Source organism: Oncorhynchus nerka, linkage group LG15, assembly GCF_034236695.1.
Source record: "Oncorhynchus nerka isolate Pitt River linkage group LG15, Oner_Uvic_2.0, whole genome shotgun sequence".
Classification (NCBI taxonomy): domain Eukaryota; kingdom Metazoa; phylum Chordata; class Actinopteri; order Salmoniformes; family Salmonidae; genus Oncorhynchus; species Oncorhynchus nerka.
Window position 1 is genome coordinate 81,037,662 of NC_088410.1, and position 17,214 is coordinate 81,054,875.

At 42.5% G+C, this 17,214-nt stretch overlaps 1 protein-coding gene across 4 annotated transcripts in view; it reads right to left on the reverse strand.

Annotated features, from left to right (window-relative positions):
* sema3fb (sema domain, immunoglobulin domain (Ig), short basic domain, secreted, (semaphorin) 3Fb) overlaps nucleotides 1-16,968 on the reverse strand; it is a 109,727-nt gene extending 92,759 nt beyond the window's left edge. For all 4 annotated transcript variants that reach the window (XM_029683762.2, XM_065001937.1, XM_029683760.2 and 1 more), the window contains exons 1-2: nucleotides 16,558-16,968; nucleotides 13,027-13,182 (exon numbers count right to left, since the gene is read on the reverse strand). In XM_029683762.2, the coding sequence (XP_029539622.1) occupies nucleotides 13,027-13,144 (118 nt within the window). In that variant the 5' untranslated portion in view covers nucleotides 13,145-13,182; nucleotides 16,558-16,968. The remainder of the gene's footprint in view (nucleotides 1-13,026; nucleotides 13,183-16,557) is intronic.
* Between the last annotated feature and the right edge of the window lie 246 nt (nucleotides 16,969-17,214).

Consider the following 17,214-nt stretch of genomic DNA (forward strand, 5'->3'; position numbering starts at 1 on the left):
AAGAATACACCGTGGTTTGGATCTCAATCTGAGAACAGAGCGTTGTGTACAATGGGACAAGAATACACCGTGGTTTGGATCTCAATCTGAGAACAGAGAGTTGTGTACAATGGGACAAAGCCATACAGGATTTCTACACCTGTTTATCCAGTGAGCACTAATGCTCTGTTTTCACTGGTGAGGAAAGCCACCAAATCCCACAGGAAGTGACAATTATGCCACCTAGAAAAGAGTGACCTTCAAGGGTGAAACCCTGTGGGTCTGTTAGACAGTTTAGTCTCACTGCTTCAGTTTAACCCAACAAGCTGGTGCTGAAAGAAAGGTCCTTTCTGGAAACAATCAATTATCTATCAATTTCTGTATTGTATTTTTGGTGAGAATAAAATCACTTGCTCTCTACACAAGTCTGTCTACATACAACCCATCACTGAGTACTGTAGACTGACTTAGCTAGCAGACTGCTTGGATTTCAGCTCTGAGAAAACTGAATCCACTGAAGAAAACCATAGCAACCATTTTGATTAAAGTAAACAATGAGGTAGAGTCTTAATAGCATTCATTTGGAACATGTGCCATCATTTACCCTTGAAATGTCTGCGTATGTTCACTGTAAGAGGCTCAGTGTAATCTCACAATATCAAAGGCTAACATTGTTTCTGCTCCGCTTTTACTTGATGGTCTGGTTCTGCTTTTCTGTTATTCTAGTTGAATAAAGAGTGAAACTGTGTGAGTGCGTATTTTACAATAAAAACAAAGGTGTACAGGCCCCACTGGTCTGGTACCATAGGGAAAAAGTAATTCATATTATCTGGATAGATGTTATTTTCCAACATGGCGAGGGAGCAACAGATGCAACAACATGGCCGTGAAAGAGGAGCCAGACAGAGGAGATGAGAGGAGAGGAGATAGACAGACAACATTGGGCCTCGGTTTCAATCAAGACAGGGCTCTGACAGAATCAGGAACCCGAGCCCAGAGGATGTCCACAGGTGAAAGTCTCACCAGGGAGGGAACACCACACACACTGCAGCTCGGTTCCCTTGTGTGCTAAAAGAGAGCACCATTGCCACTCCAGGAATTCCAAACACTCCACTCCCTTAGCATTTGCCGCTGTTCCCTTGTCAATGGAAGAGAGAGGGAGTGGGAGAAGAAGATAGGGAGTGGGAGAAGGAGAGAGGGAGAAGGAGAGAGGGCAGGGCACCAGGAATCTGAACCCCCGAGACAGGCTGGAGTATATTTAGACGATACACTGTCACCTTCAGTTTCCCTCCCCAGAATAATCCTTCCGCTTCAAGTTAAGTTCCATGCCGAGCACAGTGGGGATTGACCCTGCCTGCGTCTCCTGTTCCTCCATAGAATCTGTTTACACACTTAATGAAAAACACACTCACTCACTCACACACGTGTGCATATGCACAGACACCCAAGATATTACACAATGCGACAGAAAGTGTCAACAAGAGACTTTATCAGCATCAATCATTCCGAAGTTTGGCCCAGATTTTCACGCATTGAGCAACGCTGCTAACTCTTATTTAACCCCAAAAGATTCCAGAGGGAAGCTCCAACACTTTATCAGCATAAAAAAGGTGGACCACCTAAGTAAGTGAATTCTGATACATATTCTCTTAAAAACTACATGGCCACGTGGCCTTAGGTAAGCTACTTGCAGACTCAAGTGCCAACCGGCAAGATTCTATAACAGCAATTCTATAACCCTGCACTACAATGACCGCAATTCATGGACAGTCATAAAAACTACAATGTGCTTTTAATGACCAACACATGAAGATGAGTGAACAGAACAGATTTGCCAAGTCCAGAGGAGTCAGAAGCTGATAGTAGCGGTGCAGTACTAATGGCTGGCTGGCACAGATATGAAATTACATCGTGACCACTGTGATGTTTTATTTTGAGAGAGAAAGTAGCATCATGACACAGTATCACAACTGGATTAAGGACAGTGTGTGCAGAACCACTCCCCACGTGTGACCCTGCTGGGATCATAAACCCCTCTACCACCTGACGTGGGCGGGGGTGAGGGCTGAGGAGGTAAGGGGGTGAGGGGGTAGGGGTTAAGGGGGTAAGGGGGTGAGGTCAGGGAGCAGGTGTAAGGGGGGGATTCATGCCACCCTCCCCTCCCTCCTGTGGGTAATGTGGACCACAATGGAGGATTAACACTGGTTTTGGAACACAAGAGCTCAATGCACTGACCTCACAACATAGAGCTTCAACACTCTCTCTCTCCGCCTCTCATACTCACATGCACACACACATTTTTGTATGCACACAATATGCATCTGACACAGTGAGACTTGCTTTCCTGACAGAACTGACACTCTTGATGAGTGTATTATGAATCCGAACCTACAGCCCAGAGAGAAGGGAAAGACCAGGCAGTGTTTCCATATAACCACTGGCCTCCAGCGGCCAATGTTCAATAGTTAACAATTGTATGACAGATGGGCGCTGTGTGCCTGACAGTGGAGCACAGTATTTCTCAACAAGTATAGCTGCTTTGGGGGGAAACTGAGGGCTGGGTCAGGGCCAAAGTAAAAGTGTTTTTTAATGCTTTGTCAGTCATTACCTCTCCACCACTGCAATAGGGACCAGGAAGGCCTGCTAAATGTAATTCGACAATATAGCCAAATGTTTTCATCTGTGCCAGATGCAAGGGAGCGTGGTTTGGTTTCATAGGATCAACAACACATCTTGTGGTCCATTCGAGTGATAAGACCCAGTCAGCCAGTGTGAAGGTGTGGCTGTAAGTGAACACTTGTCCTCTAATGTATTCCTAAATGAACAATGGGGCTGCTGTCTGTATTCTGTCTGAATATTGTAATGGTGTATACATTGACTAGTGGAGGCGGTGAAAGGGAGCCACTGGGGGGTCAGCTGGAAGATGAACTGACACTCAGATTTATAAAAACGAAAACAACTACTGGTAAACAGCGCGGACAGTATTAAGCTGCTTCTAATCTCCTCTGTTGTTGTTCAGGTTCTGCAGCATTAACACACTGGCAAATAACACTTTACATTACAGATACAACACTACTGTACTTCAAGGGCATTGAAAGTCCTGAGTGCAGGGCTATAAACCCTGAAGGGAAGTTTACAACCCCGGCAGCACCCGAAATAGACAGAAAGACGGAGCCAGAGAGTAAAAATAGAAGCGTGCTGTTACCTCTGGGCTAGACGGGGAGGGTGCAGAGGAGAAGTGTGAATGAAAGACGGGGGCAGTCAGTCAGTGTAGCTTCCTCCTGCTCTGAGACACCTACCAATGGTATTCCCAACCACGGTGGTGAATGAAAGACGGGGGCAGTCAGTCAGTGTAGCTTCCTCCTGCTCTGAGACACCTACCAATGGTATTCCCAATCCCAACCACGGTGGTCAGTCAGTGAAGCTTCCTCCTGCTCTGAGACACCTACCAACGGTACTCCCGATCCCAACCACGGTGGTCAGTCAGTGTAGCTTCCTCCTGCTCTGAGACACCTACCAATGGTATTCCCGATCCCAACCACGGTGGTCACAGTGACCAACATTCCTGCTCCTCTTCAGATGCCAAAAAGGGAGCAATCCCATGTGATGTCACAGCATTCCCAAGCATTCCCACCATACCCCATAACTTCTACTACACTTGAGAACAACTGTTTCAAATTCCATTAACCCCGCCAAGGAAAAGGTGAGAGGGAGACCGTGTGTAGAGGTAGATAACTTCAAAAATATTGCAGTTAACAGGAAGCTAGAAACAGCAAACACAACCAATGATATGTTCATATACATACCAATGTGTACACCATGGTCTTGTCAGCACATCTCTGTGGAGGTGGTTGCGGGGGAGGGACATGTCATCACTACCTAGCCCAGGTCCTGTCATGTTATTTACAACTGTGGTACCTCTTGACCCTGTCCCTTTGTTTATTCTCACCTTAAGTTTACCTTATATTAGCAGACAAATGTAAAGAACCTGTGTCCTAGAGGCCTTGCTGAGATAATATAGACACTAATGGCTTTTATTCACAACTCACACTTTCTGTAAACATATGCATACAGCATATGCAATGGTTTTACAATAACAATAAACAAAAGCTGACGTTCTATTTGACTACAATGAGTATTTAGTGAGTCATAGTAAGCTACGTATTAAACAGCACAGCTGTAGCCAGGGTTCATGTGCGGTTTAAAACCTCAAAAGGCTGAGCCATAAGCAAGGATCACTCCATAATGGATGAGCAATAACATGTCTCTGTAGCTCAGTTGGTATAGAATGGTGAATGCAATGCCAGGATAGTGGGTTCAATTCCAGGGCCCACCCATACCTAAAAGAAACTTATGCACGCATGCCTCTTTGTATAAAAGTGTCTGCTAAACAGCATATATTGCTACTAGTGTCATAAATAGTATTATTACATTATGTCAGAGGGGGGATATGAGCCAACAAAGTAGGGTTACGCTCATCTGTCATGCAGGGGAATTCTATACCAAAACATGAGAAGAATCGCTGGAGCAATGCCTATCAGTGCATTTGTTTGTAAAAATGATTTGTCATTCTCCATGGGTATTGTCAATCTGCATTTCAACACGGGTAATCTGTGAAACAACACAGATAGGGCTAAATCTGCTGTAAATGGATTTACAAGGAGCCTTACATATAAACAATCACTTATTAGTTGTCATGTTGGAGGCTGTATTCTCTCAGACAATACTTTTGCATGGCAATTCATTGGCTTTCACTTTAGTAGTGGAGGGCTTTGGTTTATCTTAACTTTCTAAAAAACAAACAAATCTGGAATAGTGCCTTTACACTGAATGTATTACATACAGTGCATTCGGAAAGTATTCAGACCCCTTGACTTCTTACACATTTTGTTACATTACAGCCTTATTCTAAAATTGATTAAACTGTCTTTTCCTCATCAATCTACACACAATACCTCATAATGACAAAGCAAAAAAAAGATTTTTAGATTTTTTTAGCAAATTTATAAAAAATAAAATATCACATTTACATAAGTTTTCAGACCATTTACTCATTCCTTTATTGAAGCACCTTTGGCAGCGATTACAGCCTCAAGTCTTCTTGGGTATGACACTACAACCTTGGCACACATGTATTTGGGGAGTTTCTCCCATTCTTCTCTGCAGATCCTCTCAAGCTCTGTCAGGTTGGATGGGGAGCGTCACTGCACAGCTATTTTCAGGTCTCTCCAGCGATGTTCGATCAGGTTCAAGTCCGGGGTCTGGCTAGACCACTCAAGTACATTCAGAGATTTGTCCTGAAACCCCTCCTGTGTTGTCTTGGCTGTGTGCTTCGGGTCATTGTCCTGTTGGAAAGTGAACCTTCGTCCCAGTCTGAGGTCCTGAACGCTCTGGAGCAGGTTTTGATTAAGGATCTCTGTACTTTGCTCCGTTCATCTTTGCCTCGATCCTGTCTAGTCTCCCAGTCCCTGCCACTGAAAAGCATACCGACAGCGTAATGATACCACCACCATGCATCATCGTAGGGATGGTGCGAGGTTTCCTCCAGACATGATGCTTGGCATACAGGCCAAAGGTTTCATCAGACCAGAGAATCTTGTTTCTCATGGTCTGAGAGTCCTTTAGGTGCCTTTTGGCTTCCGTCTGGCCACTCTACCATAAAGGCCTGATTGGTGGAGTGCTGAAGAGATGTTTGTCCTTCTGGAAGGTTCTCCCATCACCACAGAGGAACTCTGGAGCTCTGTCAGAGTGACCATCGGGTTCTTGGTCAATTCCCTGTCCAAGACCCTTCTTCCCCAATTGCTCAATTTGGCCAAGGGGCCAGCTCTAGGAAGATTATTGGTGGTTCCAAACTTCTTCCATTTAAGAATGATGGAGGCCTCTGTGTTCCTGGGGACCTTCAATGCTGCAGACATTTTTTGGTACCCTTCCCCAGATCTGTGCCTCGACGCAATCCTATCTCAGAGCTCTACGGACAATTCCGTCGACCTCATGGCTTGGATTTTGCTCTGAAATGCACTGTTAACTGTATATAGACAGGTGTGTGCCTTTCCAAATCATGTCCAGTCAATAGGATTTACCACAGGTGGACTTCAATCCAGATTGTAGAAACATCTCAAGGATGATCAATGGAAACAGGATGCAGCTGAGATCAATTTCGAGTCTCATAGCAAAGGGTCTGAATACTTATGTAAATAAGGGGGTTCTTGGCAAAAAATTCTAAAAACCTGTTTTCGCTTTGTCATTATGGGGTACTGTGTGTAGATTGAAGCAATTTGTATTTGTATTTATCCATTTTAGAATAAGGCTGTAATATAACAAAATGTGAAAAAAGTCAAGAGGTCATGTAACAATTTCTAAGATTTTATTTGGTGCCAGTTCATATAAGGAAATCAGTTAATTTAATTAAATAAATTAGGCCGTAATCTATGGATATCACAGGACTGGGAATACAAATATGCATCTGTTGGTCACAGATACCTTCTAAAAAAAGTAGGGTCGTGGAAAAGAAACCCAGTCTGTCTCCTTCGCATGGAGTTGATCAGGCTGTTGTTTGTGGCCTGTTGTCCCACTCCTCTTCAATGGCTGTGATAAGTTGTTGGGTATTGGTAGGAACTGGAACACAATCTCGTACATATCGATCCAGAGCAGCCCAAACATTCTCAATGGGTGACACGTCTGGTGAGTATGCAGGCCATGGAAGAACGGGGAAATGTTCAGCTTCCAGGAATTGTATATAGATCCTTGCGACATGCAGAAACATGAGGTGATGGCAGCGGATGAATGGCATGACAATGGGCCTCATAATCTCGTCACGGTATCTCTGTGCATTCAAATTGGCATCAATAAAATGCAATTGTGTTTGTTGTCTGTAGCTTATGCCTGCCCATACCATAACCCCACCGCCACCATGGGGCACTCTGTTCACAACGTTGACATCAGCAAACCACTCGCCCTCACACGATGCCATACACGTGGTCTGTGGTTGTGAGGCCGGTCGGACGTTCATTCATATATCTTTATGTACATATTCGTTTTACACTTGTGTGTAAGGTAGTTGTTGTGAAATTGTTAGATTACTTGTTAGATATTACTGCATGGTCGGAACTAGAAGCACAAGCATTTCGCTACACTCAGATTAACATCTGCTAACCATGTGTTGCACCCTCGACAACCACTGTGATTATTATTATTATTTGACCCTGATGGTCATCTATGAACATTTGAACATCTTGGCCATGTTCTGTTATAATCTCCACCCGGCACAGCCAGAAGAGGACTGGCCACCCCTCATAGCCTGGTTCCTCTCTAGGTTTCTTCCTAGGTTCTGGCATTTCTAGGGAGTTTTTCCTAGCCACCGTGCTTCTACACCTGCCTTGCTTGCTGTTTGGGGTTTTAGGCTGGGTTTCTGTTCAGCACTTTGAGATATCAGCTGATTTAAGAATGGCTTTATAAATACATTTGATTTGATTTGATGTGTGTGTGATAAATACATTTTGATTTGATTTGATGATCACGCTGTTTAATCAGCTTATTGATATGCCACACCTGTCAGGTGGATGGATTATCTTGGCAAAGAAGAAATGCTCACTAACAGGGATGTAAACAAATGTGTGCACAAGATTTGAGAGAAATAATTGTTTTATGCGTATGGAACATTTCTGAGATATTTTATTTCAGCTCATGAACACTTTACATGTTGCATTTATATTTTTGTTCAGTATAATTCACTGTATTCTCCAGTTTTCCAGGTCTGACTTATGGGGGTAGACGGGTGGAGATATTCCCCTCTTGGGGATTGTTGGCGACAGCAGTCTTGTCTGAGCTACCCCCATAGAGTGCAATAGATTATCTATGGCGACTCACTTCTCTTTATGCCTAAGTTAGGTTGGCCATTTAAATGAGCTGTGAGGTATTGATTACACAGATTCCTATTAGCTTTCCTAACTGAAGCGGACTTCACAGCTCTGGCTATCAAAGTCCTTCACCCTGGCTGTGATCGTGCAGGGCAGGAGACAGTGATAAGCCTGACCGAAGTCTATCCTTTCAAGGCTCTTACCTCATGCTTTCACTGGCTACAGATGATGGCTAGACTTGAAATATCCTCACTATTGTGGTTCAAACCATTTAGCTCCAAAACATACCATTTGTGCAATACGTAAACCTTTCTAACATTCAAGTTTTAGAGTGAATATCTTGAGACATACTAATGCTGAACGTTTTCTTATTTACAAAAGCAGAGCTTCATGCTCCACATTTGGCTGCATATAATTGACACTCAGTCAGTAGGCCAGACCAGACTGCATCATAGAGATGTAGGATCTTAATTCCACCAGTATTGTCATAGCAAAATAATCCTGCAGCAACAGAATTTGTAGTCCATAATGTTGCTTGATGGGTGGTTAAGCGATTAGCTGGATAAAAGTAGGCTACATGAAAAGTGCAATCATGTTAATATAACCGTGTGTTAGTGCTGGTTTTCTGTGAATTTATGTAAATCACGAAGCTCATCTGCATTTCCTTAAGTGGAGGAAAATTCTCAGCAACAAAAGAGTGATCAAATTAAGAGCCTGCATCTGTAGGTGAAGTTCCCTGGGGAAGCATTTCACTAAAGTAGAAAGAAAAAAACAATTAAGAGGTTCTCGACTTACTCTCCACGTAGGTACGACCTGTTTAATGGGGAAGTGAGGGCCCCTTGTGTACGAGGTCACGGTCCTTAGCGCTTCTCGGGAGCAGCAGAGTAAGCAGGTTTTGGCAAGCAACCAACCTCACAATAGTTAAGAGACCAGACCATTGAATAACCAAGAAGGGATGTCAGCTTAAAGTTTTTAATTTGGGATACGTTTAATATGATACGGCACCATTATACGGCACTTTCATAATGAGCATATTATACATAAAAGTATATCAATATAACACCGGCAGTCGATGCCGTTTAAGATGAGGGAGGAATTATTATAATATAATTCATATTCCATTCACACAGTTCAATATAACAGCGATAGGTTTAGGCTACTACAAGATATTACCATTTTCCTATAACCATGATGAGGTTGCTACAAACTAGGTTATGAATTCAAGTTTAAAACGTAGGTGCACACATTCAATACCGTCTTGCACACTCTTGCCTGTATTTAACTGATCTAGGGTGTAATCATTAGTCCAACAGTTGCAAACAAGAGTTTCTATTGGACAAATTCAGGTATGTTTATTCCCGTTTCATTCTGCTTGCTTCCGTTGAAGAAAGTTTTTTAACAGAACCGGCAGAATAAATACACCCCTGATCAAGAGTAAACACAGTTCACTTTCATATAGCCGCGTTGTATTCCTTCTTGCATCAATGCGCTCTACTCCTCTCACCTTATCCCCTTGCTTGTAAACTTCAATGCACAACACATCAGCTGTATGTGACCAGACGAAAAACCATACCATAACCTCTACACACAGCCTACATCATTATCACCATATTAGCTAACGTCATACTCAACATAGCTAATATAACTAATGCATTAGTAAACCACCTAGAATCATGCAGTAACGTTACAGTGTACAGTCAGTAAGCAGTTTAGCACATACACCGGCGGGGCCCGGTGGCAAAAAAATTGTCAAACCAAAATCTGTACTTGACTTGGAAAAGTTTCAGTGTTGTGTTGAATAGTCATAGCCAGCTAGCTAACATAGCATCCCTCTGTTTGAGCAGGGTGTTTGAGTAGGCTAAACTAGCTAGCAGCAGTTGCTAGATAAGTAAGTGAACCCACGACCGTATGACTCCAACACCATCATTAAGTTTGCAGATGACACAACAGTGGTAGATCACCTGATCACAGACAATGACGAGACAGCCTGTAGGGAGAAGGTCAGAGACCTGGCCAGGTGGTGTCAGAATAACAACCTATCCCTCAACGTAACCAAGACTAAGGAGATGATTGTGGACTACAGGAAAAGGAAGAACGAGCACGCCCCTATCCTCATCGACGGGGCTGAAGTGGAGCAGGTTGAGAGCTTCGAGTTCGTTGGTGTCCACATCCAACAACAAACTAGAATGGTCCAAACACACCAAGAAGCCTATTCCCCATCAGGAAACTAAAAAGATTTGTCATGGGTCCTTAGATCCTCAAATGGTTCTAGAGCTGCAACATCGGGAGCATGAAGTACGGGTAGCCATTTGATTACCTGGTTGCATCCCTGCCTGGTATGGCAATTGCTCGGCCTCTGACCACAAGCAACTACAGTGGGTAGTGCGTACGGCCCAGTACATCACTGGGGCTAAACTTCCTGCCATCCAGGACCTCTACACTACGCAGTGTCAGATGAAGCCCCTAAAAATTGTCCAAGACCCCAGCCACCCCAGTCATAGACTGTTCTCTCTACTACCTCATGGCAAGCGGTACCGGAGTGCCAAGTCTAGGACAAAAATGCTTCTCCACAGTTTTTACCCCCAAGCCATAAGACTCCTGAACAGGTAATCAAATGGCTACCCGTACTATTTGCATTGTGTGCCACCCCCCTCCCCCAACCACTCTTTTATGCTGCTGCTACTCTCTGTTTACCATATATGCATAGTCACTTTAACTATACATTCATGTACATACTATCTCAATTGTGCCGACCAACCAGTGCTCCCGCATCTTGGCTAACCAGGCTATCTGCATTGTGTCCCGCCACCCGCCACCCACCAACCCCTCTTTTATGCTACTGCTACTCTCTGTTCATCATATATGCATAGTCACTTTAACCATATCTACATGTACATACTATCTCAATCAGCCTGACTAGCCGGTGTCTGTATATAGCCTCGCTACTTTTATAGCCTCGCTATAGCCTCTCTCTCTCTTGCTTCTCCTTCATTTTGGAAGAAATTAATTTGTTCAAAACTGTTCAACTATTGTCTTTCTCTTTGAGTCAACTACTCACCACATTTTATGCACTGTAGTGTTAGCTAGCTGTAGCTTATGATTTCAGTACTAGATTAATTCTCTGATCCTTTGATTGGGTGGACAACATGACAGTTCATGCTGCAAGAGCTCTGATAGATTGGAGGACGTCCTCCGGAAGTTGTCATAATTACTGTGTAAGTCTATAAAAGGGTGTGAGAACCATGAGCTGCCTATGCTTTGTATTGAACTCAACGTACCCAGAGGAGGACGAAAGCTATCTGTTCTCCGGCTAGACCGTTGTGCTACAATACAGACTGCTGCTGAGGCTACAGTCGACCTTCATTGCAAAAAAGTGTGTTTTAATCAATTATTTGGTGATGTGAATATATTTTGTATAGTTTAATCTAAAAAGGATAACTTTTTAAATGTTTTACCATTTTTTTATGAAATTCACTCAGGAGGTTGGTCCTCCCCTTCCTCCTCTGAGGAGCCTCCACTGCAATATAAATGTTATGCTGTGTCAAAGTCCATAGCCCATAGCACCCTTTGATGCCCAAAACATCAAAGGGTGCCATAAAGAGAAATCTCAAACTTGTTGCTAAAAATCTAGTTAGTAAGTACGATCTATAAAAATAACCTACATCGCCAGTCAATAGTAAAATGCATCCCTGAAACTGTAGTGAATAATTAAAACACTATAATGCAAGGTAGAAAGTGCAGCTGCTTTGTCAATGTGGGGTTTACAAGGTACTAGAAAAGCAATTAAGTGGGTGAATCACAATATTGAAGGGGGAAAAGGCTCTCTCCAGAGCTTAGGAGAAAAGCAGAGTCAGTAGACTGTGAAATGCATCATGACTGGGTAGCAAAACAAACAGGTAAGCAAGAGAGCCAGGTTCTCCTCTGTGTCTGCTCATCAGCAAACAATACTGCTGGATTTGCCAAAAAAGTATTGCAGCTAATATAAAGAGCAGGCCACAATTTCAAACGACACACTTCTGAGAATTTTTTGAATATTTAAAAAAAAATCCATTCTAAGAAAAACAATCAATTGAAAAACGAAAAAAAAACAACTTTGTTGATGCAGTTGAGTAAAAGCAATATATTTGAAGATATTCAACTAGAGAACTGGGTATATTGATATTTGGGGGAAAAATAATGAAAGAAATGCTGAGCTCTGGATACGTGTTCAGTGATGTGTTTAATCTGCCTTGATTAAAGAGGGAAAGAACCTTTAATATTGAACTGTGCCAGCCCAGGAGTCCTGGGAAATGGAAGCCAAAGCAAACAGGGGCACTGCTCAGTCCCTTAGCGCTGCTACGGCTGCTAATCGCCGGCTAGATTGGAGAGAGGGACAGACCTTAGGGACAAACAGCGCTCTGCTTGGTTGAACCAGGCAATTTGATCTCAGTAATACCCGCTACACGCTCCCTCCAAACCCCACAACCCCAAGCCCTACCCCACCTCATCTACATGGCCACTGAAGTGCATGAACAAAGCCCTGAGATGTGTCATTCTGTAGAGGGACCCCTGATCTGATAATGACCATGATAGTGTTATCATTACATGCTAAAATGCTGCAGGCAAAGTCTTTATAATGTATCACTTTCACCTTTAGATAGTTCCTTCTCCATTACAAAAACACCAGAGAATCTAATCATGTTGATTCAAGGACACCTTATAACTACCATTCTGTATCAGAGGGAAAATTGTTCTAAAAAATACACTGTTGTCTTTGTTAACCTCAATTTGAAGCTTTTTTTCCTCCTTTGTTTGTGTTTTTAATTATTCGTTTAATATAGTAAAGTGGAAGCAGTTGCTGAGAATGACCCTGCCAGAATATTTAAGAGAGGAAGCTAATTAGAATCGCATGATTTGTTAGTGGTCACTATGACGGATCTGTGGTGCAACATGACTCATGACTATGCTGTAAGTTCTTCCTATGGAATCTAGAGCACTTATCAAGGCCAGAATCATCCCATTTATCTGATTATCATATCATCAGTCACACAAAGGGTGCACACACAGTGCAGAGCAGTAGAAAACAGAAAATGCGGTGATTCTTTTAATGACGCCACACAACGGGAGGAAGCTATTAGAGGAGAGAGCTACATGAATTCAAGACTCCAGATAGAAACCACTAGGGGGTAGACCAGAGATGTTTGCCTCTTACCTTTGAAGGAGATGAAGACGCGGGGTGAAGCATGAGGGTCGTTGATGTTGTGATTGCACAGAGCCCCAACAACCAGGGCCAGGAGTATGTGGACCGTCCACAGACCTGCCAACAGCATGGTGAACCAACCTCCAGGTAAAGAACAATCACAGAACACTGGAGGAAAGAAGAGGTCAACAATTAAACATTTAAAAACATTAGCTGCTAAAAGTATTACACAGTGGTATTTACGATGATAGCTTCCTTGTGAGAGCTGTGAACATCTGATGTTCCATCACTGATGTTTAGGGATTACACCCAGACCATTGGACCTATGAAAAGTAGAGAGTCCAATTCCATTTGGCCAGAGTCATATAGGACCTTGATGTATGCGAGACAAAATGATGGAAAAATCAAGCTGTCTCCTCCATTGTTCCCTGCCTCTTGTGCAAGAATATGCTGTTATCTTCTAGTCCCACCAAACACATTCCTCTTTCAAGATCACAAACCCCGTGCACTACTCTGTAATTATGTAGTCACCTAATGCAAGGTTATACCTTGTCTTCACACAAACCAGAGTTTTTTTTTTTGTCACTGGTGTAATCTCACCTCTACAAAATAGAATACAGTATTGAAGATAAAATCAACCAGTCTTACCAGAACCACTGGGATTGTTGATTGAAACTGTAATAACATTAACATGATCAAATGTAGCAATGGAGCCATACCTAAAAGGAATGGGCAATACACTCAAGTTATAAAGGGTAAGCAGAATACTGCATGCTTTATTAATGATCCAATGCAGCCATTTTTATCTCAATATCAAATCATTTCTGGGTAACAATTATGTACCTTACTGTGATTGTTTTCAATTAAATGGTAAAGAATAATCAAAAATAGCTTCTTAGCAAAAAGCTATTTTTCAAGCAAGAATTTTGCTAGAATGTCTGGGCGTGGCCTGAGTGAGGGGTCTAATTGAACGAGCCTAATGGGAGGGATATGTAACCTGAAACCTGGCTGTTATTTGCAGAGAGGAGGGCAAACTCTCTTTGTTATTGGCCTATTAACTTATACCACCTGATGATTTCACCAGGTGGTCCAATTTTTTTTTTAAATTGCAAACAAGCTGCAATGTTTGGTGGTCTTTTCAAACAACTCTTACACTAAAAGGGAATTATGCTATTTTTCACAAATGCACAGTATTATTCCAAGCCTCATAGTGTGGAAATATATATAAAACGCAGGAAAATCAAGTTTCGACTGCACTGCCCCTTAAAGGGTAGTACGGTGTTGTCTAGACTTGATACAACAACAAAAAAACTGCCAAACTCAAATCTAGGGTAAGTATTATTATTAGTCTTATTTCATGGCTTTAACAGTGTAGGGCAGATGCCACTGTGGTTAATAAACCACGGATCCATGGATGTTCAGGCTTGGCCAACAAGCTCATGCCATCTACTAGATACAGTGCCCTGATCTTATGGACACTGTCAACCTTCACATTATCCTGATTCCCACAGTCAAGGAGCTATAGCGCTATTACTTCAGCTGTAACAGGCAGTTTCTGTGTCCCATAGCCCAGGGTGCTACGACATCACATGCACCTTGGATTCAGTGAATACACATCAGCAATGTACAACGTTTACATTTTGATGGCTATACAACCACTCTGCATGCGATTGCAAGTGAGCACAGTGTAAAGGGCACTTCAACCACAAACACAGCATGCAGACTGCTGGAGAGCTGGGGCCAGAGCCTACAGCTCAAAAGAGATCATTTAACCAAACGGGTTGGTTAGGGTGGATTTATGAGTATAACCAGCTGTTCAAACCTCAGCTATTTGTGGACAATTTGTTAACTGGGCAGCTGTTTATTCTGAGTCATGGTCCGATTCCTTCACACAAGCAAATTATATTAAACAATGAACTATTTACAAATAACATTTAAACTGACACAGACACACACCAACACACACAGGCGCATACACACACACACACACACACACAGTTACACACAGACGTGCAATGATTTTCCATTTGCACAATATCCTAGGAATTCTAATTTGATTAAATGATCTAACAGGTCCAGATCCAATGTCTTCCTCTTTATGTTCTTGTAGTGCAACAAGTGTAATAGCAGTGTAATAGCGTGGGCCTACACTTGAAAACATAAACATAAATTCGTTAGAGCTAAATATAGGAATGACGGGCTCAGTAGCCTTGGCATGGTTCTCATCAAAGGATCGAAAATGTATAATAAACATGACACCTAATTAAGACATCTCATCCCCCACCCACCCCATCGGTTCATTGGTATGTCATCACTGTTACATTAGATAAGCATTTTCGTTCAAATGTCAACAAACTAGCCTATAATAATACATAATTTTGGACGGTTCCTCGTTAATGCATTTTATCAGAGGTGTTGCCTAATTGTCTGTTCTCAGTACTTGCATGTGTTTTTGACAGCAAACATTACTTATTGCTGTATCGTGAATCAAGACAATTGCCTCGTTGAGCATGATTTACTGGCCGAAAGACGGTAAAGACCACTATTAAAACTCGCTTTTAGCCACTCGCCCTCTTTCTGCTTGGTCCAGCGGCAGCCGCGCTTGACAATTCAGCGGGCTATTAGGATCATATTCTAAGAGTAGGATTGCATACTTTCTGCAGTCTTCTGAGTTGTGCGACATAAAGCTACTAATTTGTCAGATAGATCTGCAGCTGGTAACGTTAGTTGTTCCAGCACGTGAGTGAACAGAAAAAAAGGAAAACTCGTTTAAAGCATGGCGCGGCTCCCGAGTGGCGCAGTGGTCTAAGGCACAGCATCTCAGTGCAAAAGGCGTCACTACAGTCCCTGCTTCGATTCCAGGATGTATCACATCCGGCCGTGTTTGGGAGTCCCATAGGGCTGAGCACAATTGGCCCAGCGTTGTCTGGGTTTGGCCGGGGTAGGCCTGCATTGTAAATAAGACTGACATGCCTAGTTAAATAAAGGTTACATTTTAAAAATGCTAAAACTGACATGACATAGCATACACGTTTATAACAAAGTCGAAGTGTCCAGCATTGGCTGTCACACTTAAATTCAAATGTTCATTATAAAAGCCTAATTTAACAAGCCACATTAAGCTGTTTTTCATACAGGCTAACCTAATCAACAAAAAAAATGTAACAGTTGTATGCCAGTACAGAACTTATTAGACCCATTTTGTCACAGCTCTTTTGGAGAAACATCATGTCAAATGTAACCCACCAGTAAATAATGTCAGTGCTGTGTGCAAATTGTAGGCTGTTTGAATGCAAAGCATTACCCTTACAAAAATAAAAGTGCAGTAACTGCAGTCGACTGTGGTATTTTGGACGCAGTTGAACTGCAGTTATATTGCACTCTAACTATAGTTACACTGCAGTTATAACTGTAGTACACTAAACATGTTTTATTTTTGGACGCAGTATTTGCAGCATACTGCAGTAATGATTCACTGTACTACATTTATAATGCACTCAGACTGCAATCTTTTTTCGTAAGGTTAACGTTATGAACAATTACCTGATTGTCACTTTACTCTCCACAAATAACTTTGAGTCCAAGTCCAACCTTACAAGTCATCGAAAAAACCAACAGAATTCCACGAAATCGTTCGCCTCTCGTCTCTCGTCTCCAAGTTTAAAATGTATAAGATCCGGGTGCCGTTGCAGGTCAGTCTTTAGAGATCCACCTGAGCCCGGTGTGTTTATTGCTACCCAGTACAATGCTCATGAGGAGCAGCTGAAAACGTCTCTCCAAATCAATTTTGTGAAAGTTTAATGACAAGTTGTGACAAGTCCAATGTGACAGATCCCGGAAAACAGACAATTTTAAGTATTCCTCTTTGTCTGAAATTCGTCTATACACGCAGAAAGTGTTCCTGGTAAAAGTGTATTCGCTTCGGACTGCTAGGGAAACGCGTTGGCAGGTGGATGCAATGCCTACACTTGCGTTGAACACACCCACCGGGAGGGAAGTACCTTAGCTGCCGCCGCCCATTCCTCCCGCCTCTAGATAATCAGTCTGATAGAACAGACCGGACTATTGTGGTGATTCATTGGTCAACAGTATCAGTATCCCTCAAACCAGATTGACTCCACATTTATGAAAAACACACACACATTTAACGCTTTGCGCTTTGATAATTTGTTCCCACATTCGCAAAGTATTCAGACCCCT